The 25,704-nt window shown below is 51.3% G+C and overlaps 1 protein-coding gene across 1 annotated transcript in view; it reads right to left on the bottom strand.

Annotated features, from left to right (window-relative positions):
• LOC121272792 (serine/threonine-protein kinase WNK3-like) overlaps positions 1–25,704 on the bottom strand; it is a 108,994-nt gene that overhangs the window by 10,330 nt on the left and 72,960 nt on the right. The window contains exons 11-20 of the mRNA XM_041179564.1: positions 25,587–25,651; positions 25,290–25,440; positions 23,587–23,703; positions 21,189–21,365; positions 17,561–17,612; positions 16,582–16,710; positions 10,852–11,663; positions 9,427–9,679; positions 5,987–6,105; positions 2,015–2,592 (exon numbers count right to left, since the gene is read on the bottom strand). Coding sequence (XP_041035498.1) covers positions 2,015–2,592; positions 5,987–6,105; positions 9,427–9,679; positions 10,852–11,663; positions 16,582–16,710; positions 17,561–17,612; positions 21,189–21,365; positions 23,587–23,703; positions 25,290–25,440; positions 25,587–25,651 — 2,453 coding nt within the window. The remainder of the gene's footprint in view (positions 1–2,014; positions 2,593–5,986; positions 6,106–9,426; positions 9,680–10,851; positions 11,664–16,581; positions 16,711–17,560; positions 17,613–21,188; positions 21,366–23,586; positions 23,704–25,289; positions 25,441–25,586; positions 25,652–25,704) is intronic.

Genomic DNA, 25,704 nt, shown 5'->3' with positions numbered 1-25,704 from the left:
CTATCTCTGTAACCTCCTCCAGCCCCTACAACTCTCCCCTTCTCTGTAACCTCCTCCAGCCCCTACACCCCTCCCTATCTCCGTAACCTCCTCCAGCCCCTACACCCCTCCCTATCTCTGTAACCTCCTCTAGCCCCCTACACCCCTCCCTATCTCTGTAACCTCCTCCAGCCCCTACACCCCTCCCTATCTCTGTAACCTCCTCCAGCCCCTACACCCCTCCCTATCTCTGTAACCTCCTCCAGCCCCTACAACCCTCCCTATCTCTGTAACCTCCACCAGCCCCTACACCCCTCCCTATCTCTGTAACCTCCTTCAGCCCCTATACCCCTCCTTATCTCTGTAACCTCCTCCAGTCCCTACAACCCTCCCTATCTCTAACCTCCTCCAGACCCCTACAACCCTTCCTATCTCTGTAACCTCCTCCAGCCCCCTACAACCCTCCCCATCTCTGTAACCTCCTCCAGCCCCCACAACCTTTCCTATCTCTGTAACCTTCCCCAGTCCCTACAACCCTCTGAGGTCTCTGTGCTCCTCCAATTCTGGCCTCTTGAGCATCCCCTGATTCCCATCGCTGCACCACTGGCGGCCGTGCCTTCAGCTGCCTGAGACCAAGCTCTGGAATTCCTTCTCTAAACCTCTCCAACACTCTCTCCCTCATCCTTTAAGACGCTCCTTAGAGCCGACCTCTTTGTCGCCTGAGCTAATATCTCTACGGGGCACAGTATGGATTTATTTATGTCCAACGACGTTGCTGTGAAGCTCTTTGCCATGCTAATGCATTGGAAAATCGCAAGGTGAGTGGAGCGGGGAGGAAAGGAGTCACAGACTGACAAAGCAGTACATCAAAACATCTCAAAGTGTTTCACTCAACCAACGGCTTGCACTCCTGTTGGCAATGGGAGACGGTGGTGTAGTGGGAATGTCACTGGACTAGTAATCCCGAGGTTCAGGCTAATGCTCTGGGGACACGGGTTCAAATCTCACATTGGCTGCTGGTGGAATTTAAATTCAATGAATAAAATCTGGAACTGAAAACCAGTCTCAGTGATGGTGACCATGAAACTAATCACCGATCGTGGTAAAAACCCAACTGGTTCACTAATGTCCCCTTTAGGCGTCCTTACCCGCCTAGAACCAGGGGACACAATCTCAGAATATGGAGTATTAGGACCGAGATGAGGGGGAGTTTCCTCACTCAGAGGGTGGTGAATTGTCTGCCCCCACAGGGCTGTGCAGGCTCAGTCGCTGAGCACGTTCAAGACAGGGATCGAAAGATTTCTACGCGTTAAAAGCTTCAAGGGGGATAGGGCAGGAAAATGGTGCTGAAGGAGCGAGAGGAGGCCACTCGGCCCTTCGAGCCATTCACTAACACCTCCTCCGGCACCGTGATGTTACTGAATGGTGGAGTAGGTTCAACGGGCCGAATGGCCTACTCCTGCTGCTCTTTCTTATGCTCTTACGTTCCAACAGAAGCGTGAAAATGGTTCACTTTTTAACGGTGGTCCTGATTGTGGGGCTGGGGTCTAACTCCAGCTGGGGACACAGTAGTGGGTTGTGCTGTGACCCGCACAGGGCTGGTTGTCTGACCCTCCTATCTGATGGACCAGGGAGAGGGATTGAGTGTCGGGGTGCCATAAGACATAGGAGCAGAAATTAGGCCATTCGGCCCATCGAGTCTGCTCCGCCATTCAATCATGGCTCATAAGTTTCTCAACCTCATTCTCCTGCCTTCTCCCCATAACCTTTGATCCCCTCACCAATGAAGAACTTATCTATCTCGGTCTTAAATACACTCAATGACCCGGCCTCCACAGCCTTCTGTGGCAATGAATTCCATAGATTCACCACTCTCTGGCTAAAGAAGTTTCTCCTCATCTCTGTTCTAAAAGGTCTTCCCATTACTCTTGAGGCTGTGCCCTCGGGTCCTCGTCTCTCCTACTGGTGCCCAGGTGGCATCGTCAGGAATGTGAATGCCAAATGCAACCACCGCCGCCCACCTAGACCAACTCACTTCTCCCTCAGGCTCTGCAGCTCCCGTTTCAAGTCCTCGTCCTCCACCTCAGACTCATCGTCGCTGCTCATGGGGGAGGTGGGCGAGTTGCAGAACGCCATGTTGAGCTGGTGCGGGCGCTGACCCCCCTCCAGCGCCAGCCGGGCACCCGGGCACATCCACTCCCCGGTCTCGTCGGTGTAGCTGGCCGGCACAGACAGCTCGCTCTCGGTGCTGGGCTGCTTGCAGACAGCGCCGCCCCGCCGGATGTCCTTCAGCCACTGGCTGTTGGCGGATGGGACGCTGCTGCCACAACCACCAGCCAGCTGCCCGTCTTCCGGCTCGCGGGCGGCGGCCTCGTGGAGGGTGTCATCGTCGTACCAGCCGGGAGGCAAAGCCAAGGGGCCATCCATCGTGTCAGACCCGCTGTCCCACATTCCACTGGCTAAGAAGTGCCCAGCCATGTCCCTCTGTGCCAATTCTCGGGTGCCAGAGGCCATCCCTTCCTTCGTGTCGGCCGTCATGACGTCGAGCACAGCGCAGGTCTCCGGCTGGTCTGGTGGAATGGCTCCTTCAGGGTGCAGAACAGCTGCAGAAACCTGAAGGCAGAACAAAGAGGGAGTTATATTATCCCAACAAAACCAGGTTTCATTACACACACCTCCAGAGCTCCCTCTGCTCCACATTACAGCGCACACACCTCCAGAATCCCCTCTGCTCCACATTATAGTGTACACATCTCCAGAGCTCCCTCTGCTCCACATTACAGTGCACACACCTCCAGAATTCCCTCTGCTCCACATTATAGTGTACACACCTCCAGGGCTCCCTCTGCTCCACATTACAGTGCACACACCTCCAGAGCTCCCTCTGCTCCACATTATAGTGTACACACCTCCAGAGCTCCCTCTGCTCCACATTACAGTGCACACACCTCCAGGGCTCCCTCTGCTCCACATTATAGTGTACACACCTCCAGGGCTCCCTCTGCTCCACATTACAGTGCACACACCTCCAGAGCTCCCTCTGCTCCACATTACAGTGCACACACCTCCAGAGCTCCCTCTGCTCCATATTACAGTGCACACACCTCCAGAGCTCCCTCTGCTCCACATTACAGTGCACACACCTCCAGGGCTCCCTCTGCTCCACATTATAGTGTACACACCTCCAGAGCTCCCTCTGCTCCACATTACAGTGCACACACCTCCAGGGCTCCCTCTGCTCCACATTACAGTGTACACACCTCCAGAGCTCCCTCTGCTCCACATTACAGTGCACACACCTCCAGAGCTCCCTCTGCTCCACATTACAGTGCACACACCTCCAGGGCTCCCTCTGCTCCACATTACAGTGCACACACCTCCAGGGCTCCCTCTGCTCCACATTACAGTGCACACACCTCCAGAGCTCCCTCTGCTCCACATTACAGTGCACACACCTCCAGGGCTCCCTCTGCTCCACATTATAGTGTACACACCTCCAGAATCCCCTCTGCTCCACATTACAGTGCACACACCTCCAGGGCTCCCTCTGCTCCACATTACAGTGCACACACCTCCAGGGCTCCCTCTGCTCCACATTACAGTGCACACACCTCCAGAGCTCCCTCTGCTCCACATTACAGTGCACACACCTCCAGGGCTCCCTCTGCTCCATATTACAGTGCACACACCTCCAGAGCTCCCTCTGCTCCACATTACAGTGCACACACCTCCAGGGCTCCCTCTGCTCCACATTATAGTGTACACACCTCCAGAGCTCCCTCTGCTCCACATTACAGTGCACACACCTCCAGGGCTCCCTCTGCTCCACATTACAGTGCACACACCTCCAGAGCTCCCTCTGCTCCACATTACAGTGCACACACCTCCAGGGCTCCCTCTGCTCCATATTACAGTGCACACACCTCCAGGGCTCCCTCTGCTCCACATTATAGTGTACACACCTCCAGAGCTCCCTCTGCTCCACATTACAGTGCACACACCTCCAGGGCTCCCTCTGCTCCACATTACAGTGCACACACCTCCAGAGCTCCCTCTGCTCCATTACAGTGCACACACCTCCAGAGCTCCCTCTGCTCCACATTACAGTGCACACACCTCCAGAGCTCCCTCTGCTCCACATTACAGTGCACACACCTCCAGGGCTCCCTCTGCTCCACATTATAGTGTACACACCTCCAGAGCTCCCTCTGCTCCACATTACAGTGCACACACCTCCAGGGCTCCCTCTGCTCCACATTACAGTGCACACACCTCCAGGGCTCCCTCTGCTCCACATTATAGTGTACACACCTCCAGAGCTCCCTCTGCTCCACATTACAGTGCACACACCTCCAGAGCTCCCTCTGCTCCACATTACAGTGCACACACCTCCAGGGCTCCCTCTGCTCCACATTATAGTGTACACACCTCCAGAGCTCCCTCTGCTCCACATTACAGTGCACACACCTCCAGGGCTCCCTCTGCTCCATATTACAGTGCACACACCTCCAGGGCTCCCTCTGCTCCACATTATAGTGTACACACCTCCAGAGCTCCCTCTGCTCCACATTACAGTGCACACACCTCCAGGGCTCCCTCTGCTCCACATTACAGTGCACACACCTCCAGGGCTCCCTCTGCTCCACATTACAGTGCACACACCTCCAGAGCTCCCTCTGCTCCACATTACAGTGCACACACCTCCAGAGCTCCCTCTGCTCCACATTACAGTGCACACACCTCCAGAGCTCCCTCTGCTCCACATTACAGTGCACACACCTCCAGAATCCCCTCTGCTCCACATTACAGTGCACACACCTCCAGAATCCCCTCTGCTCCACATTATAGTGTACACACCTCCAGAATCCCCTCTGCTCCACATTATAGTGTACACACCTCCAGAATCCCCTCTGCTCCACATTACAGCGCACACACCTCCAGAGCTCCCTCTGCTCCACATTATAGTGTACACACCTCCAGAGCTCCCTCTGCTCCACATTACAGTGCACACACCTCCAGAATCCCCTCTGCTCCACATTACAGCGCACACACCTCCAGGGCTCCCTCTGCTCCACATTACAGTGCACACACCTCCAGAGCTCCCTCTGCTCCACATTACAGTGCACACACCTCCAGAGCTCCCTCTGCTCCATTACAGTGCACACACCTCCAGGGCTCCCTCTGCTCCACATTACAGTGCACACACCTCCAGGGCTCCCTCTGCTCCACATTACAGTGCACACACCTCCAGAGCTCCCTCTGCTCCACATTACAGTGCACACACCTCCAGAGCTCCCTCTGCTCCATTACAGTGCACACACCTCCAGAGCTCCCTCTGCTCCACATTACAGTGCACACACCTCCAGGGCTCCCTCTGCTCCACATTACAGTGCACACACCTCCAGAGCTCCCTCTGCTCCACATTACAGTGCACACACCTCCAGGGCTCCCTCTGCTCCACATTACAGTGCACACACCTCCAATACTCCCTTTGCTCCATATTACAGTGCAGGTCCAGTGCTTCTTCCCGATTACACAGCGTACACCTCCAGTGCTCCACGCTGCCGGACTGAGATTACAGCATCAGGTTTGAATACCAGGCGGCCCCATTACAATAAATTGAGCCTAAACAGCGTCTTTAACATAAAAAAGGTAATCGCTTTTCTACAGGGTCCTTGGGACATCAGCTCATTCCAAAAGTGCGTTACAGGAAATAAGAACTGCTTTCATCGCCACTGTAGTTAAGGAAACACGACAGCCAACGTGTGCACAGCAAGCTCCCACAAATAGCTGTGTGATTTTGAGCAGATAATCTCTTTCTGGTGACTGGCTGAGGGATAAACACCTGCTCCTTTAAGACGCCAATTCAGCCCCACATTTTGGCCACCTCTTTCGGTATTAAACACTGCTGATAATGCTCCTGCAAAGCGCCTTCAGGATTATTATGCTAACGACACCGTACGCAAGTTGCTGCTGTCACCCTGAGGGGATCCAACGAACACCTTACCTGAAATCGCCCGGCTTGTAACTGCACGGGGGACTGGTTGTCCAGGAAGACGCTGAATGAGCCATCCTGTTCCAGGTGGGATGGATCGATTCCTCCCCTGGTGCTCCGACTGTCTCCGGCTGCACCAAGCACAAAGAGATTAAAGAGGGGCAATTAATGGCCTCCAGCAGGCAGAATGCGAGGCTCACTGGTGGGCGGCCCGTGGACTCTGAGAAAGTCAGCAGCAGAGCGTGGGGGGCAGTTAGTCCAGAAGCGACACAAACTTCTGAAGAAAACAATCACAGCAGGTGGGTGGGGTGGGGGTGGAGAACAGAGGGGGGAAGGCCATTCGGCCCATCTTAATGCACTATCCAGAGGCTGGGCGTTTGTGTGGGGGAAGCAACGCATTAGCTAGCCTGTCACTAAGGCCACGAGATCGAATTTACTGTGATGTGGCCCGTCTAAAATCACCCGCCAATTCCTCTCAGGCAAACCTCTGGATCAATTCCAGATCCATCGCTCTCTCCACAGGCCAGCAGCTACTGGTAAACTGCTGCTCCGTGAAATAAGGGCAGAAAATCGATCAGAAGTCAAAGGACTCTCTTTTAAACGCTTGCCGGCACTTCCATGTGTTTACAGGGTCTTTAAAAAGATCCATTAACCATCTGCCTCATGTTTGGCAGCGACATATCGGTCACAGTAGGTCCTGAGAGGCTCCTGCTGACCAGCCCTGCCTATTTTTACTGCAGCAGATGACCCACGTGCCAAGCAAGGGTCAGACTCAGAGCTTAAAATCCTGCTGCAGCTCGTGGCGGACTTTCCAGGCGCAGCTGGTGTATATATAGGTAGGAATATGGCCAGAAGGGTATTGGTGTGGTGATGCCAGCCAGTCGCACAAGCCTCTGTCAGTGAATCCACATTCTGTCCTGTCTCCATCAAACACTCCCAGGACAGGTACAGCACGGGGTTAGATACAGGGTAAAGCTCCCTCTACACAGTTCTCATCAAACACGCCCAGGACAGGTACAGCACGAGGTTAGATACAGAGTAAAGCTCCCTCTACACCGCCCCCATCAAACACTCCCAGGACAGGTACAGCATGGGGTTAGATACAGAGTAAAGCTCCCTCCACACCGTCCCCATCAAACACTCCCAGGACAGGTACAGCACGGAGTAAAACTCCCTCTGCCCTGAATCCCACAAGTTCTTTCCACTCCAATAGTAATAGAACTGATGTCCTACAATAATTCTCCTCATGGCTCTTACCCCAGACCAATTAGGGCCAACAATGGGCACACAAATCGAGTATAGCAGGCTGAAAAACAAAAACTCTGGAAGCCCTTTGCAACGTGCTTGCTTTCCATGAATGGAGAAGACAGGGTGGCTGGTGGGGAGGGCAGGGTGGGTGGGGCACAGCAGGGGTGGAAATCTAAAAGGAGAAAACAGACTAAATACGAATCTGTGATTCATCGCACTCCAGCGCAACACGACAACCCTCTCGCAAACCCACAACCGTGGCATATTTCACTATCTGGTGGGTAACTGGGTGCTCATCTACCTGATCTGCATTTAGTCTCTCCTGTAAATAGAAACATTCGCGTTAATGAAGCTAAAGGGGTTAAATTACAATGGCAGGACGCATAGCGTGGGCTTGTATCCCCTCGCACGTAGAAGATTAAGGGGTGATCTGATTGAGGGGTCTAAGATGATTAAAGGATTTGATAGGGTCGATAGAGAGAAACTATTTCCTCTGGCGGGCGGAGTCCAGAACAAGGAGGAAGGACCTCAAAAGTGTGAGGCAGGCCGTCCAGGGGTGATGTCAGGAAGCCCTTTGACTCCAAACTTTGAAAGCGAGATCGATACCTGTTCGCTTAAAAAAACTAAAGCAAAGTACTGCGGACACTGGAAATTCAGAATAAAAACAGAAAATGCAGGAAATACTCAGCAAGTCATAAGAGCCTAAGAATTAGGAGTAGTAGGCCATTCGGCCCCTTGAGCCTATACTCCTCCATTCAATAAGCTCGCGGCTGATCTGATCTCAGCTCCACTTTCCTGTCTGTGCCCCTTCATAACCCTCAACTCCCTCGATCAGAAATCTTTCTCACTCGGCCTTGAAAATATTCAGTGACCCGGCCCCCACTGCTCTGTGTGTGTGTGTGTGTGTGTGTGGCGGGGGGGGGGAAGAGAGAGAATTCCACAGACTGACCACCCTCTGAGAGAAGAAATCCCTCTTCATCTCCGTCTTCAATGGGAACCCCTCATTCTGAAACTGTGCCCCCGCCCAGTTCTAGACTCCCCCACGAGGGAGGGGGCGGGGGGAAACAAACTCTCAGCGTCCGCCCTGTCAAGCCCCCCCACCTCAGAATCTGATATGTCTCAATAAGATCACTTCTCATTCTTCTAAACTCCAATGGGTAGAGGCCCAACCTGCTCAACCTTTCCCCGTAAGACAAATTTCTTCATCCCAAGTCAGGCAACATCTTGGAGCGAGAAACAGAGTTAACGTTTCAAGCCGATGCCCATAAGGCTAGCCCCCCGCCACCCACCCCCCCCCACCCCCAACAGGCAGTTGGCGCAGTTAACAAATCTGCTGTTGCCAGCTCTACAGCTCCTCTTCATCCATCACTTTGCTTCTGATGAAGAGTCATACGGACTCGAAACACTAACTGTATTCCTCTCCGCATATGCTGTCAGGCCTGCTGAGTTTTTCCAGCTATTTTAATCTTTGTTTCTTTTACTTGTTCCCTAACTGTTGCCTGTCACTACCCTGCGCCATCTCCCCCTTTCATCGTTTAATCTTTCCTGGCTTCCAACCCTGTCGTAGCCCTTCCCTTTGCTCTCCAGCTTCTCCCCACCCCCGTGCTCTCCAAATACTCCCCCTGCCTCCATACAGTTCTGGCACAGACCCGAATTCTGTTTCTCTCTCTCTCTCTCTCTCCTGGCTGGCTGAGCTCTTCAATCATTCCCCTCTGCTGATATTTCGGCTGTCAGCTGAGTGAATGGTGGGACAAGCCCAAGGGGCTGCACGGTCTCTCCCTGCTCCCATTAAACACTAAAACAGGCCCGCCTGCGTGGGGACGGAAGGCTTTCGAATTTCCTGCTCTGCGCATTGCCTCCAAATTCGTTCTCTGCCCTTCCTTCACCCTCTCCGTCTCCAACAAAAGGCCCTAAATTAAACCTGAAGAATCCCCTGGGTTAGTTTATTGGAAGCCTAGGCAAAAACAAAAAATATACACGCACACCTACATGCACACGTCCCAAATAACTCAAGCGTGGAAGCTGAGGCGGAGTGTGACGTGCACGATGATTTTAAAAATCAATTAAAAGAAATTCAACACACAGCCGGGAAATCTCCTATCGGTCAAATGGTGCAACAGTTCTCAACCTTGACAGACAACCACTAAATCCACAAGCCTCTGTTCTACTAACCACCTGCTCCCTGCCTGCAGTGTATACACTACCTTTACGGGCAGACGATCTCTCGAATAAGGCGGCCGGGTGCAATAACTTTTCGGCCCATCTTTTCACTTTGATTGTCCAGGACTTTCTACCCATAGCATTTTTGACATTTGAGCTTGCATTATGACTAGAATAAGTTAGGCCATGATATCCACCTCCAGTCTGGTGCTGAGTTATTCCAACTTGCGGCTGAGAGGCCTGGGTCCCAGTGTCTGACGGCTCCGAGATGCTTTTCTCCAGTTGCTGTAAGGGTTGCTGCAGGAGCAAGGCAGAGAGGAAAGAGAAAAAAAAAAGAAGAGAGGCTGGTTATGAAAACAGACGAGGACACTGAACCACAATTGAAGGAGGGGAGGCGGTAGTGGTAATGTCGCTGGACCAGGAATCGAGAGGCCCAAGGCTAACCCCCTCCGGGGGACGCGGGGTCAAATCCCACCCACGGCAGCTGGCGGAATTTAAATGCAATGAATGAAAATCCGGAATCGAAAACTAGCGCTGGTCACGGTGACCACGAAACTATCATCGATCGTCGTGAAAACCCATCTGGTTCACTCACGCCCTTTAGCGAAGGAAATCCGCTGCCCTTACTCGGTCTGGCCTACGTCGGACTCCAGCAACGTGGTTGGCTCCTAACGGCCCCTCTGAAGCGGGCCGCTAAGCCCAGAGGTGCAATTAGGGATGGGCGACAAGAGACGCTGGCCTTGCCAGTGATGCCCATGTTGCATGAAAGAACAAACAAAAAGGGAGGGACAATGGCCTTAAAAATAGGAGCACTCCAGCGCCCCAGCCTCGGACCCCACTGAGCAACCAGTCGCCAGCCTAGCTGACATGCGACAAATGGAGGGTGAGGGAGGGCAGCCACCCCAGGAAGGGCCTCCAGCCACTCTGGCCACAGCACAGTTAAACCAGAGGCTCTGGGCAAAGCCACAGAAAGGAAACCTGATGGGCTTCCCATCGATGACAACCCCACAAAGCTGGAGATAAAAAAAAAGGCCCAGTGAGTCTCACAGGCTGGGAAAGGCCCTGCGTTGTGCTGAGCCAGTCAGGTTCGACAGTGGGCCCCGTGCTCGAGTGTGACGTGGGGGGCTTTGGGGAGGTGCTTGGGGAAGAAAACTATAATTAGCCAAGGCTCCTGCTCCTGACTGTCGAGTCGCCATTTGCTGGAAAGTGCAGGTACCAGACGACGGGAGGATAAGATCTGGCACTGACACACCCCAGGGTTGAAGAGCCCAGCACCTATCAAAGACTTGGGTTCACATGTCACAGACGGACGGACACCCTGCAGGGTCGCAGAGAACCCAGGAAACTCTGCCCATCGAGAGTTGCAAAAAAGGGAGGGGGGGGGGGAGGTGGAGAGAGAAAGAGAGACTGAGGTCAACGCGAGAACGATTTCGTCGCACCCTGTGACGTGAGGCGATGCCACCACTCACCTTTTCCACCTGGTCAGTGGGCAAGCACGCGGCAAGCGTGGCGCCTGCCTCCTGGACGGCTTCCGTGGTCGTGGACGGGGGTGACGCCGGCTCGCAGGGGGAGCAGTGAGCGACGTGCTCTGTCGACGCCGCAGGTTCCAGGGGTGCTGGCTGGGGCGAGGGCGTGGCGGGGTCCGCCGCGGCAGCGGGGTCCGGGGGCTCTCCAGCGGCGCAGGCCGCCGCGGTTTCGTTGGAGGAGGCCGAGCGGGGCGACTCGGCGCCCGGGATCGCCGTGGGCTCCTGTGGGGTCTCGGCGGCCTGACCCTGGTACAGCAGCGTGCGGAGCTTCTCGTCCAGGGTCTTGATGCGGTTGTCGGCGAAGTCGACCTTCGGCGGCCTCTCGCTGTCCGACTCGGGCACGGACGAGGGCTGGGTGGCGCTCTGCTGGGGGGACTGCGCCAAGGAGCCCAGCTGCTGGAGGCTGGCAGCTGAGGCGGCGGGGGCCAGCCCCTCCAGCTGGGGGGCCGGCAGCGGATCGGAAGCCCCCGGCCCCTCAGGTGGGGGGTCCGCCTCGGGCGGCGGGGGGCGGGCGACCTGTCGGAGTTCGAGGGTTGCCGGCGGATGAGAGGTCCCGCTTCGGTCAGTCGGCGTGCAGTCATCGCAGCAGGAGGACGAGGACGAGGAGCTACAGGACGCCAGCCTGCTGGGGTGTGTTGCCGGCTGGTCAGGCTGCGTTGGAACGGCGGCTGAACCGTCCAATGGGATTTGCTTTATGTCTTCCAAAGAGTTTGAGGTTGTCAAATGGATCATTTCTTGGCTGAGGTTATCCGCATCTGTGAAGATCACCGGACAAGAAAGAGTTAAATTCTGGCACACCGGCTGGTTCAATGGTTTAAGATCCCGTCACTTCACCCGGATTCAAACCCAGCCCAGGCGGATGAAGTGGAAGTCTCCTTGGATTGTCGAGGATCTTGTGTGAAATGAGATTAGCGTCTCTCTCAATTTACTTCCAGAGCGGTATGAGCCCACAGAAAAAAAAGGTGAATTCAGCAGCATTTAGCCATGGACTGCTGCTCAAGGAAATGGAAAAATATCACACTGGTGAACGGATGGTTATCCGCCCAAGATTGGAGATGAGGCAAGTTGTAGGTCAGTGTGAAGGCAGCTTTACTCTGTATCTAACCCCGTGCTGTACCTGTCCTGGGAGTGTTTGATGGGGACAGTGTAGAGGGAGCTTTACTCTGTATCTAACCTCGTGCCGGACCTGTCCTGGGAGTGTTTGATGGGGACAGTGTAGAGGGAGCTTTACTCTGTATCTAACCCCATGCTGTACCTGTCCTGGGAGTGTTTGATGGGGACGGTGTAGAGAGAGCTTTACTCTGTAGCTAACCCCGTGCTGTACCTGTCCTGGGAGTGTTTGATGGGGACAGTGTAGAGGGAGCTTTACTCTGTATCTAACCCCGTGCTGTACCTGTCCTGGGAGTGTTTGATGGGGACGGTGTAGAGGGAGCTTTACTCTGTAGCTAACCCCGTGCTGTACCTGTCCTGGGAGTGTTTGATGGGGACAGTGTAGAGGGAGCTTTACTCTGTATCTAACCCCGTGCTGTACCTGTCCTGGGAGTGTTTGATGGGGACGGTGTAGAGGGAGCTTTACTCTGTATCTAACCCCGTGCTGTACCTGTCCTGGGAGTGTTTGATGGGGACGGTGTAGAGGGAGCTTTACTCTGTAGCTAACCCCGTGCTGTACCTGTCCTGGGAGTGTTTGATGGGGACAGTGTAGAGGAAGATCTAGTTTTTCTTTACAGGAGGAATGGTGGACAATCTGAAGTGAGTCAGGGCTTGGAGGAGGTGACCCGTGGTTGCATTAGAGACAAGTGTTCAGGGTCTTTTCCTAAGCAAGGTACATGGCACTAATGAACACACACATGAATATTTGCATGTAGGAATTAGGAGGTGTAAACCATTCAGCTTGAGCTTGCTCTGCCATTCCATATGTTCATGCCTGATCTAAGTGTGGCCTCAACTCTATTTTATTGTCTATCTGCCCCCCCATAACCCTCGAATCCTTTGTCGATCAAAAATCTGTCTAACTCAGCCTTGAATATATTCAATGAGCCAGCCTCCACTGCTTTCTGGGGAAGAAAGCTCCCCAGGGTAACGAACCTCTGAGAAAACAATTTCCTCATCTCCATCTTAAATAGGAGACGCCTCATTTTTAAACTGTGTCCCCTACTTCTAGTCTCTTCAAAAGGAAACAATCTCTCAGCACCCACTCTGTGAAGCACCCCCCTCAGAATCTCATATGGTTCAGTAAGATCACCGTTCCTTCTTCTAAACTCCAATGGGTACAGGTCCAACCTGAACTTTTCCTTGCAAGATAATCCCTTCATCCCAGGGATCAGTCAAGTGAGCCTTCCCTGAACAGCTTCTAATGTAATGATATCCTTTCTTAAGGAGAGACCAAAACTGTACGCAGTACTCCAGGTGTGGTCTCACCAAGGCCCTGTACAACTGTAGCAAAGCATCCCTCCTTTTATATTCCATCCCCCTCGCAATAAGCATCAACATTCCACTGGCCTTCCTAAATCACCTGCATGCTAACTTTTTGTGATTCATGGGCCAGGACACCCAGATCCCTCTGTACCTCAGAGTTCCGTAATCTCTTTTTCACTCTTCCTGCCAAAGGGGTCAAGTTCACATTTTCCCACATTATAATCTACCTGCCAAATTTTTACCTACTCACTTAACCTGTCTATATCCTTTTGGAGGCTCATGTTCTCTTCACAAATTTATTCTCCTACCCATCTTTGTAACATCAGCAAATTTAAACCATACATTTGGTTCCCTTCACCCGAGTCATTGATATGGATTATAAATAGTTGAAGCCCCATGTCATGGAAGTATGATAGTTTTCCTAACATTTTTCTGGTTTATTGTCAAGTAGGTTTATGGGGTTAAGTATAGTTAGGTCTGTCCGTGTGTGATTTAATTGCATTTGGAGTTAAGTAGGCTGCAAGCTTTAACTCATCAAAAGAAGCTAGGTGCTTGATATAATATGCAAGTAAACATTGATGCTGGTTTAGCATGTAAGGTGTGAAGGGAATTTGCATTTTTAGATAGATGAAGGGAGATTTGGATTTCAAAGGAATCTCAGTCTGTTTACAAATAAGTAAGGTTAAGGAATGTGTTTATTTTTTCCCCAAAGGTTACTGACAATAAATAGTAGCAACATGATAGTTTTTATATGGTGAGGAAGATACAGCTTCAAGCAGATATGAAACAATAGAATTTACATGTTAAGAGAGAAACATACATAAAGGAGAATGAAGCTGTGTCAGGAAAAGGCACTGTGAGATCTAACAGGAGTGTGCGAAACAGCCTTAATGAAGCCTCCAGTATTTGTGCACAAGCCTGCTGTCGACCAAAAGTGAAACAGGAGAGAGCAATTTGGAATTCCATTGTCCAGGGTGTTCAGTTAATTTTCTGAAACTGCTTAAAATCTAAAATCTATTTTTGGACTGTTGCCTTAAAGGGGGTGTAACTGGGAGTCAGGGTAATTAGGAATTTTAAGACTTAGTATAGTAGTAATTTGTAGTCCTACGTGTACGTTTGAAATAATTTTTGTTAATAAATATTTTAATTTAGTTTTTTTTAAAAATGACTAAGTCTTGGTGGTGGACTTATTACTTCTGAATTCAGCCCAGGTATCTTGAAATAAATACAAATTGCAAAACTGTTGTGATAGCGCAGTCAAGTTTCCCTCATGGATTTGGTCCTCGTGGCACACATCATCTGCTGCGGGATAACACCCCAGCAGTGATCACTGTGGCACTCCGCTGGTTACAGCTTGCCAACCCAAAGGTGACCCATTTATTCCTAAACTCAGTTTCCTGTCAGCTAACCAATTCTTTATCCATGCTAATATGTTACCCACTACACTATGAGCTCTTATTTTGTGTAGCAACCTTTGATGTGGCACCTTATCAAGCGCCTTTTGGAAATCTAAAGTACACCACATCTACAGGCTCCCCTTTATCCACAGTGCTTGTTGCCACCTCAAAGATCTCTACTAAATTCGTCAAACACAATTTCCCTTTCACAAGGACCATGTTGACTCTGCCTGATTGTATTAGGATTTTCTAAGGGCCCTGCTATAACCTCCTTAATAATAGATTCCAGTATTTTCCGAATGACAGGCGTTTGGCAAACCGCTATAGTTTCCTCCTTTCTTAAATAGAGGGGCTACATTCGCCATTTTCCAAACTGCTGGGACCTTTCCAGAATCTAGGGAACTTTGGAAAATTAAAAACAATGCATCTTCTATCTCAGTAGAAACCTCTTTTAAGAGAAGTCCATCTGGTCTTGGGGACTTGTCAGCCTTCAGTTCTAACAGTTTTCTCAGTGCCCTTTCCATGGTGATTGCAATTGCTTTAGGTTCCTTCCTCCCTTTCACCCCTTGGTTTACAAGTTTTTCTAGGATGTTACTTGTGTCTACAGTGGAGACAGACAAAATGTCCGTTCAACACATCTATCATATCCTTATTTCCCAGATTCTCTGGAGGGCCGAGGCTCAATTTACTTACTCTTTTCCTTTTTAAATACCTGTAGAAACTCTTAGTATCTGTTTTTATATTTCTAGCTAACTTTCCCTCATACGCTAATTTCTCCCTCATTTTTTTGTAGTCATCTTCACTTTTCTGTCTAATCTTCTGACGTGTCACTAAGTTTCACGGAATTACATGCTTTTTTGTTCAACTTGATACTGTCTTCAAATTCATTAGTTAGCCACGGAAGATGCATCCTTCTCAGAGAGAGTTTATTTCTCACTGAAATATACCTTTGCTGAGTGTTATGAAATAACTCCTTAAACCCACTGCACATCTAATGGCCTATCTCTCACTCCTCCATATCTCTGCAGCTTCCTCCAGTCCCTACAACCCTCCCTATCTTTGTAACTCCCTCCAGAACCTACAACTCTCCCTATCTCTGTAACCTCCTCCAGCCCCTGCAACCCTCCCTATCTCTATAACCTTCTCCAGGCCCTACACCCCTCCCTATCTCTGTAACGTCCTCCAGCCCCTACACCACTCCCTATCTCTGTAACCTCATCCAGCCCCTGCAACCCTCCCTATCTCTATAACCTTCTCTAGGCTCTACAACTCTCCCTATCTTTGTAAGCCCCTCCAGACCCTACAACCCTCCCTATCTCTGTAACTTCCTCCAGACCCTACAACCCTCCCTATCTCTGTAACCTCCTCCAGCCCCTGCAACCCTCTCTATCTCTATAACCTTCTCCAGGCCCTACAACTCTCCCTATCTTTGTAAGCCCCTCCAGACCCTACAACCCTCCCTATCTCTGTAACCACCTACAACCCTCTGAGATCTCTGTGCTCCTCCATTCCAGCCTATTGAGCATCCCCCACCACCCACCCTGATTTCCATAATTTCACCATTGGCGGCCATGCCTTCAGCTGCCTGGGGCCCTAAGCTCTGGAATTCCCTCTCTAAACCTCTCTGCCTCTCTCTTTTTCTCTCCTCCTTTAAGACGCCTCTTAAAACCGACCATTTTGTCCGACTTTTGGTGGCCAGTCCCTAATAGCTCCTTATGTGGCTCGGTATTGAATTCAGCTTGATAATTGCCCCTGTGAAGCACCTTGGTGGTTTTACCGTGGCATACAAAAGAGTTGCTGGCTTCATTGGCAGACACCCAACAAAATGGAGTGACACTCCCCCAGTCCCCACGCTTCTTACCAGCCTCGGGCTGGGGCTGTGGACCCTGTGCTGGCGGGTCCGTCTGCCCATCTCCCTCGCGGCTCTTTATCTTCTGGTTGATGAAGAATCGCCAGCGGCCAACGGAGGAGGAGTGCTGGACGCCTTCACCTGAAACACACAAGGGATTGCTAAGTGAAGCCAACGGGTCTGCGAGCAAATGAGAGAGAGAGAGAGAGAGACAGAGAGAAAAACGCATGTGCGAGACCAGCAGCGAGGCACATCATCGTCTCTCCTCTCTTCTGACCATCCCCACCCCAAAGGCTGGGGTCTGTTCGCAGGGCAATTGCAACTCCTGCTCGGCTGCACAGCGCACTGAACGCTGGCCCTGCGTCAGTTCTCATTCGAGCGGTTTTCCTCCTCACCTCTCCTAAAAGGTGCTGGAGGCTGCGCCGTCCCAGCCACCTCCCCACCGCCTCCTCCCCCTCAGAAAGCAAGGGGCCGCTGCCGCGCCGGAGCGCATTAGCGGGCTGTTTGAAGGCGGCACAGGCAGCCGAGTCACACCCTTGCACACCCGCGCTTCCCAGCGGGAGCCACCGGGCGGGCGGGGGGGGGGGGGGGGGGGGGGGAGACGACGAGCGGGAGCAGGAATCCTGCCAGATCCTTCGCACTACCCTGGGGTTACAGCCAGCCATTCCAGCGTCCCCCACCGTTAGTCCAGCTGAGAGCAGGGAACTCAGCACAGGCCAAGGACGAAACCTGGAACCCAGTCCAGGGAGCTCCGTGGCACCACCCCCTGGTAAATGCCGAGGGCCATAGGGACAAAAAAGACAGAAAGACATCGATCTCATGTATAACAGGAGAGAGGGAGAGAGGGAGAGAGAGAGAGAGGGAGAGAGGGAGAGAGAGAGAGAGAGCTGCACTTGATAATTATCACAGGGTTCGCCACTGTGACATTCTAACACGCGGAGGGACTGAGCCAGTGCCCAACTCTTCGAAGGTTAGATTCCACAGTACTCACCACATGTCTGAGAGATTGCTTGGCTCATCTGTAACTGCTCTGCACCTATGTGCTAAACCCACAGAAAAACAAAGATTAACATCCAAACCAGCAGCCGAAATCAAGCTCTCTTTCTTAAAGACGCTCACCTAACGTGAACGCGGGTTGGGTGGGGAGGGTGCATGTCTTCCCATGGTCTACCCCGAATTGCCTCCTCACCTCTCCTGAGGATGGTAGCCCCTTGAGCCATAGATGCTCCTGTTCTTCAGGTGTCACAGGGGGCTATTTGGTCCTTTCAGTGGGGTGTGGGCTAGCCAGGAGTTGGGGGAGGGGTGGGGCCGGGGGATGGTGGGATGGTGGGGCCATGTTAGAGAGAAGAGAGCGTTTGCAGCCAAGCTTGATGTAGCTCTAACATGGATAGCCGACACGTGCTCAGTGATCAGCAGTGAGACCTGGGGTGACTCTTCCCCTCTGTAGCTCAGGTGGGCAACAGAGAATGCTATCGTCGCTACCACCACTTCAGGTGAGGCCAGCTTACTCAGCACACCCTCATCCAGCAACTGCTGTGGTCAAACATCCAGCTGATACTCACTGGAAAGGAGCACACTACAGGTGCACCAAAGGGTGAATCATACCCCAAGCAATAGTAAGGACATTTTGGAGAGGAGGCTGCAGGGGTCAGGAAATCAGCAATAGAGGGTGAAAAAGGAAAATAAAAATTCACTTAAAACAGGTGCAGCACGGGTTAGAAACAGAGTAAAGCTCCCTCCACACCGTCCCCATCAAGCATTCCCAGGACAGGTACAGCACGGGGTTAGATACAGAGTAAAGCTCCCTCTACACTGTCCCCATCAAACACTCACACAACAGGTACAGCACGGGGTTAGATACAGAGTAAAGCTCCCTCTACACTGTCCCCATCAAACACTCCCAGGACAGGTACAGCACGGGGTTAGATACAGAGTAAAGCTCCCTCTACACCGTCCTCATCAAACACTCCCAGGACAGGTACAGCACGGGGTTAGATACAGAGTAAAGCTTCCTCTACACTGTCCCCATCAAACACTCCCAGGACAGGTACAGCACGGGGTTAGATACAGAGTAAAGCTCCCTCTACACTGTCCCCATCAAACACTCCCAGGACAGGTAAAGCACGGGGTTAGATACACAGTAAAGCTCCCTCTACACTGTCCCCATCAAACACTCCCAAGACAGGTACAGCATGGGGTTAGATACAGAGTAAAGCTCAAAGGGTAGGGAGTAATATATTGGTATAGTTTGAGGATTGATTAACGGACAGAAAACAGAGTAAGAATAAACGGGTTATTCTCGGGATGGCAGTGCGTAACTAGTGGAAGCAGCAAGGAACCACGCTTCGGGATCAGCTATTTACAATCTATATCAGCAATGATACAAAGGAGGTTAGAAAGCAAACCATGAGGAGGATACAACGAGGCTGCAAAGGGTTAAATGATTGGGCATTAACATTGTAAATGTATCATGTGGATGAGTGAAATTACCCACTTTTGCCAGAAGATTGTGAAAAGCTGGATTTTTTTTAAAAAAAGGTATAGAGACAAGTGAAACCTTAGTTTATAATAGAGGGTTCTGGGTGTCCTTGTACATGAATCACAGCAAGTTAACAGGCTCCTACAGCGAGCCATTAGGAAGGCAAATGGCATGCTAGTCTTTATTGCAAGGGGGTTGGCGTATAAGAGTAAGGAAGGCTTGCTGCCATCGTACGGGACTTTCTTGAGGCCACACCTGGAATACTGCGTACAGCTTTAGTCTCCTTACCTGAGGAAGGATATACGGAGACAGTGGTGCAGTTCTAGTGTCACTGGACTAGTAATCCAGAGGCCTAGCCGAATGCTCTGGGCACACGGGTTCAAATCCCACCACAGCAGCTGGTGGAATTTAAACTTAATTCATAAATCTGGAATTGAAAGCTAGTCTCAGTAGTGGTGACCATGAATCCATCACTGATTGTTGTTTAAAAAAAAACCCCATCTGGTTCACTCCAGTCCTGTAGGGAAGGACATCTGTCGTTCTTACCTGGTCTGGCCTACGTGTGGCTTCAGACCCACAGCAATGTGGCTGACTCTTAACTGCCCTCTGAAGTGGCCCAGCAAGTAATTTGGGCAATCAAGGGCAATTAGGGATGGGCAACAAATGCTGGCCTTGTCAGCGATGCCCATATCCCCATGAAAGAGTAAAAAAGATACCTTGCCTTAGAGAGTCCACTGAACTGATTCCAGGGATCTCAGAGCTACCTTAAGTGGAGAGATTTAGTAAGGCAGGCCCACGCTCTCCGGAGTTCCGGCGAATCAGAGACAAACCCACTGAAATCCAAGATTCTGAGATGGAGGGGGGGGTGGAAAAGAGGGGCCGGAAAAGGGCAGATGCTGTTTCCCCCTGGTTCCATAGCCTGGAACAAGAGGGCACAATCTCAGGTTAAAGGTCGGGGGCGGTGAGGTCAGCCACTTAGGAAAGGAGGAGGGATTTCTTTAATCGTAGGGTTGTGATTCCTTAGCATTCTCTACCCCAGATGGCTGTGGATGCTCAGTCGATGAGTATGAGCAAGGCTGAGATTGACGGATTATGGGATAAGGCAGGAAGGTTCAGTTGATGTAGGAGTTTGGCATGTTCTTACTGAATGGCGCAGCAGGCTCGGTTAATGGTATGGCCTACCCCTGCTCGCATTTCTTGTGTTCATATGGTCTTATGTAAAGCTCTTGCTACAACATTCCACTAAACAAACCGCACCCACTCCAGGGCAAGGTAAAGCACGTGGACAGATAGAGTAAAGCTCCCTTCCACACTGCACCAACATTTGCGCCTTAGGTCCAACCATCAGGGACTTGTCCATCTTTGCACCTTTGGCCTGCGCAGAGCTGGGGCAGTCTTGGGGCTGCAGGTCGAAGCCACAGGGACCCGAGACTGCTCTCGACCCTCACTTCCTGCCAACTGCCGCATGTGCGCGCCTGGGATCAGCCAGCAGCACCCCCCTCACCCCACCAAACCAGAGGGGCTTGGGTGCACAACCCCACTCTTGGGGGCTGTAGCCACACAACCTAGGGCAGGGGTGGGGTGGGGGGGGGGGGGGGGGTTGTCCCGAGGGAGTGCAGCAGTGCAGAAGGGTCACCTCTCTCTCTCTCGCGGACAAAATACAAAGTCCCTCGGCCCGTTCCGTCCCTTCGGCTGCATCTTTCAAAACGATCCCTCGCACGCGCAAGGAGTTCTCCAGTGCGGTCAACACGCTTCTTTCCACCAGCACCAGGTGAACCAGGTTAACTCTGCCTTTATTTGCTAGCTGCGGGAGCTTGTCATGCGAAAACTGGCTGATGGGTCAACCATGACATCAGTGACTCCACTTCTAAAGGAATTAATTGGCTGCGACGCATTTTTTGGGGGTGGGGGGTGGGTGGGCAGTGGGGGGAGGGCAGGGCTGCATCATAAAGGCTAATTCTTCACCCCTACGACTCTGTCTCGCTTCACACTCATACAGATCCCTGCCTCTCGCGTCATGAGCTCGGGTTTATTGTAATTACAAAGAGAACCCGCCTGATTTTGAGATGTGCCTCTTTCAGCAAGGAGGGACGAGGTTGTTTAAATCGGGAGAGGAAACGACAATCCAGTTCTGACTTACCACACTGCTGCTGCTGTCGGCCTGGCTCGGGTCTGCGGGGGGGTGATGGGCGGTAACGTCTGCACCCCGATCGCCCTCCAATGAATTGGTCAGGATTTCTTGGGAACTTGCAATAATCGCTCTCATTTCTTCAATAAATTTCATCTTCTGAATTTCCAGCATAAAATTACTTTCCACCTGCCGTAAGAAACATGCAAGGGGTTAAGCCTCGTCGCAAGGAGAGGCACTGGGCTGGTGTGCGGAGTGGCACCACAGCGGAAGGAGGGAGGAGGCAGAACAAGGGCCCGGAGGGGGATGGGGGGGGGGGGCGGAAGGGGGAGAGAAAAGCGGGAGAGGGGGTCGAACCGAGGGCTGGGGGTGATAACGGTGGCCGGGGTGGGGTGGGGGAAATGAGGGCACGTTAGGGAGAACGAGGTCAGAGAGGGGAAAGAGAGAGAGAGAGAGCTGAGAAAGGGGATGGGCTGTGGCTGTGGCGAGCAGGGAGATAGAGAGCAAGCGCAGAATGCTCATGGTGTAGGGAGTAACATATTAGCATGGATAGAAGATTGGCTGGCTGGCAGAAAGCAGAGTAGACATGAATAGATCTTTTTCTGATTGGCAGGATGCGATGAGCGGAGTCCTACAAGGGTTGCTGCTGGGTCCTCAACTTTTTTTTACAATTTATATCAATGACTTAGATGAGGGGAGTGAAGGCACGGTAGCTAAATTTGCAGATGACGCAAAGATAGATAGGAAAGTAGGTTGCGAGAAGGAATAAGGAGGTTGCAGACAGGTATAGCTAGGTTGAGTGAGTGGCCAAAAACCTGGCAGATGGAGTCTAATGTGGGAAAACGTGAAGCTTTTCACTTTTGGCAGGCAGAATAAAAGAGCAGAGTGTTACTTAAACAGAGAACGGCAGCACAATTCCGAGGTGGAGGGGGATCTTGGTGTTCCCGTGCATGAGTCACAAGAAGTTAATATGCAGGTACAGAAAGTAATTAAGGCAGCAAATGGAGTGATCTCCCTTATTAAGAGAGGAATTGACATAAGAGTAAGGATGTTGTGCTTCAGCTATACAGGGCATTGGTGAGACCACATCTCGAATACTGTGTGCAGTTTTGATCTCCTTATTTAAGGAAGAATGTAAATGTGTTGGGCGGAGGTTCAGAGGAGGTTTACTGGACTGATATCTGGAATGAGTGGGTTGTCTTGTGAGGAAAGGTTGGACAGACTGGGCTTGTTTCCACTGGAGTTTAGAAGAGCGAGGGGTGATTTGAGTGAAGTGTACAAGATCCTGAATGGCCTCGACAAGGTGGACGTAGAAAGGACTTTTCCTCTTGTGGGCAAGTCCAGAACCAGGGGGCACTGTTTTAAAATTAGGGGTCGCCCTTTTAGGACAGAGGTGGGGAGAATTTTTTTTCTCTCAGAAAACTTTGGAACTCTCTTCATCTGAAGGAGGTGGAGGCGGGGTCACTGAATATTTTTCAGGCGAAGGTAGATAGATTCTTGTTAGGCAAGGGAATCAAAGGTTACTGCAGGTAAATGGGAATGTGGAATTCAAAAGACAAACAGATCAGCCATGATCTTATTGAGTGGTGAAGCAGGCTCAAGGGGCTTTTGCTTCTACTTCGTATGTTCGTAAGGAGGAAGGGGGGGTGGCGGGGGAGACAGAGATGGGGGTGAAAGAGGGAGAAAGAGAGAGGGAGAAAGAGAGAGGGAGAAAGAGAGAGAAAGAGAGAGAGAGAGAAAGAAAGAGAAAGAGAGAGAGAGAGAGAGAGAGAGAGAGAGAGAAAGAGAGAGAAAGAGAGAGAAAGAGAGAGAAAGAGAGAGAAAGAGAGAGAAAGAGAGAGAAAGAGAGAGAAAGAGAGAGAAAGAGAGAGAAAGAGAAAGAGAGAGAAAGAGAGAGAGAGAGAAAGAGAGAGAAAGAGAGAGAAAGAGAAAGAGAGAGAGAAAGAGAGAGAGAGAGAGAGAAAGAGAGAGAGAGAAAGAGAGAGAGAGAGAAAGAGAGAGAGAAAGAGAGAGAGAAAGAGAGAGAGAAGAGAGAGAGAGAGAGAGAGAAAGAGAGAGAGAGAGAAGAGAGAGAGAGAGAGAGAAAGAGAGAGAGAGAAAGAGAGAGAAAGAGAGAGAAAGAGAGAGAAAGAGAGAGAAAGAGAGAGAAAGAGAGAGAAAGAGAGAGAAAGAGAGAGAAAGCGAGAGAAAGAGAGAGAAAGCGAGAGAGAGAGAGAAAGAGAGAGAGAAAGAGAAAGAGAAAGGAGAGAAAGAGAGAGAGAGCGAGCACGAGAGGAGAATGGAACAGAAAGACAACAGTGAAGGGAGAAGTGAAGGAAGGAGATATAGGGAGTGGTCATCAGTGAAACACCTATCCATCTTTCAGGCACTGCTGTGAGGCTGCAGCATTTACTGTTTTGATCTGACTCACCATATAAATTGCTATGTCTTCTGGGTCATCGCCGTCCACATCAAATTTGAAGGTCACCATTTTGTTGTTGTGCGTCTCCAGCTGACACTCCACCATATTGTCGCCCACATTCGAAACCTGTCAGGAATGTGGTTAAGAGGGAGTAACTCACCGTTAGACAGTGCAGGTAAAGGTGGCCAAGTGTACTTGAAAGAGCTTCAAACTTTCCACTCCTACACTAACGGTGCACTGGTCTCTAGCCAACCGGCCAATTACTTCACACACACAGCAAGCTCCTGACTCTGGTATCCTGGGAGGAACGGGGTCCAGACCCCTGTGGCCTGCAGGCTGCACAGGGAGGGGTGGATCCCGATGTTGCAGACAGCACAACGCATCTCCAGGGGTTCGCTGCACCCCGTTGGGAGTCAGCAGGGGATCACCCGGAATCCTTTCAGGATGAAGCAGAAGCCAGATATCTCTTCAGAGTGAGGGTGAGTCAGGCAGCAGTGGATGCTACATGGGGCTGTTCTCTCATGCACCTTGAGCTGTCACAGCTCAGGTAGTGGCCATCACAGTGGGTTTCATTCATTTATCCTTTGACACCTTATATTTAGGTAGGGCCATTAACATAGTAAAACTTCCCAAGGTGTGACACAGGGGCATAAATCAGACAAAATTTGACCTCAAGCCACATAGGGAGATATTGGGGACAGAGAGATCTCAGAGGGTTCCAGGGGCTGGAGGAGGTTACAGAGATAGGGAGGCTTGTAGCACCTGGAAGGGGTTACAGAGATAGGGAGGCTTGTAGCGCCTGGAAGGGGTTACAGAGATAGGGAGGCTTGTAGCGCCCGGGAGGGGGTTACAGAGATAGGGAGGCTCGTAGCACCTGGAAGGGGTTACAGAGATAGGGTGAGTTGTAGCGGCTGGAAGAGGATACAAAGATAGAGAGGGTTGTAGGTTGCAGAGAGGGAGAGGGCTGTAGCAGGTTACAGAGATTGGGAGTTGCAAGGCCATAGAGAGATTTAACAACAAGGAGGGGAATTTTAAAACGGAGTTGTTGCCAGACTGGGAGCCAGTGTAAGTCAATGAGCACAGGGGAACTGGAGGATAGTGAGGGGGTGGAGCTGCGATCATAGTGGAAGTGGTGGAGCTCTGGAGCTCCCACAAGCTGAGCCGGGCACCATTCCTCTGCACATCAAGACCCCGATTTTTATCAGGGAGGAATGTTGAACAAAGACCAAGATGTCTCCCTAGTCTCGCTCCAGGCTTATAGTCCCTGCAATACAGATGGTCTAAGGTGATCTGATCTGAACTATGGTGATTCTTTTGGAAAGGAATCGACAGGGTGGATAGATTTCCTCTGAGGGAGCAAAGACTAGGGCAAAGGGATTCCACCTTTAAATGACCGGAATCTGATCATAAGCGAGAAGCTGGGACTGATTTCTCCATTGCAAAGGATGGTAGCGTGGAACTCTCTCCCACAGAAAGAAAATATAGCTGTTGGCTCAACTTATCAGGTTAAACTGGAGATTGATAAGGTCTTTGTGAGCCAAGGGCTTTAAGGGGTTTATGGAGTTGAGGCGTTACGATACACACGCTCATAATTTCATCGAACGGTGAAGCAGGCTTGGAGGGACAGGTTGCTAGGTCAGGTGTGAAACAAACCAAAACAAATCCCTTTTTGTAAATGTGTGTAGCCAGGGTCAGGGCAGCCTGGGGGTTACCTGCAGAACAGTCAGTTGGAATTTGGTCGACTTATCCAGCCGGTCCCGTGCGCACGATGTCCTCTTTGGCTGAGATTTCTGGGCCTTCTCCAACTTCCCATTCCCAACATCGCTTCCATTGGCCCCCTCTTTAATTGCATCAGGAGCCGCACTGGGAAGTTTAAAAAAAAAAGAAATACTGGTCTAAGCGCAAGTCTCCAAACTGCTAACACAATGAACGACAGTTTACCTGGTCGCGTATCAGGGGGGCGGTGTGCTGTTTGTGGGTGTCTGAAAGGGCTTTAAAAACAGTCCTACCTGAGAGAATCCTGAACATGTCTTGCTGATCGCTGGGATTCAGGAGTCACCTGATGTGACGTTGACTGCAAATTATCAGAGAAAACAGGAGATGAGTTATGAGAACGTTGCAGTTAAA

The sequence above is a fragment of the Carcharodon carcharias genome, chromosome 35 (genome assembly GCF_017639515.1).
Source record: "Carcharodon carcharias isolate sCarCar2 chromosome 35, sCarCar2.pri, whole genome shotgun sequence".
Classification (NCBI taxonomy): Eukaryota; Metazoa; Chordata; class Chondrichthyes; order Lamniformes; family Lamnidae; genus Carcharodon; species Carcharodon carcharias.
Note: the sequence above shows the minus strand (reverse complement) of the source record. Positions and strands in the feature narration are given on the sequence as shown.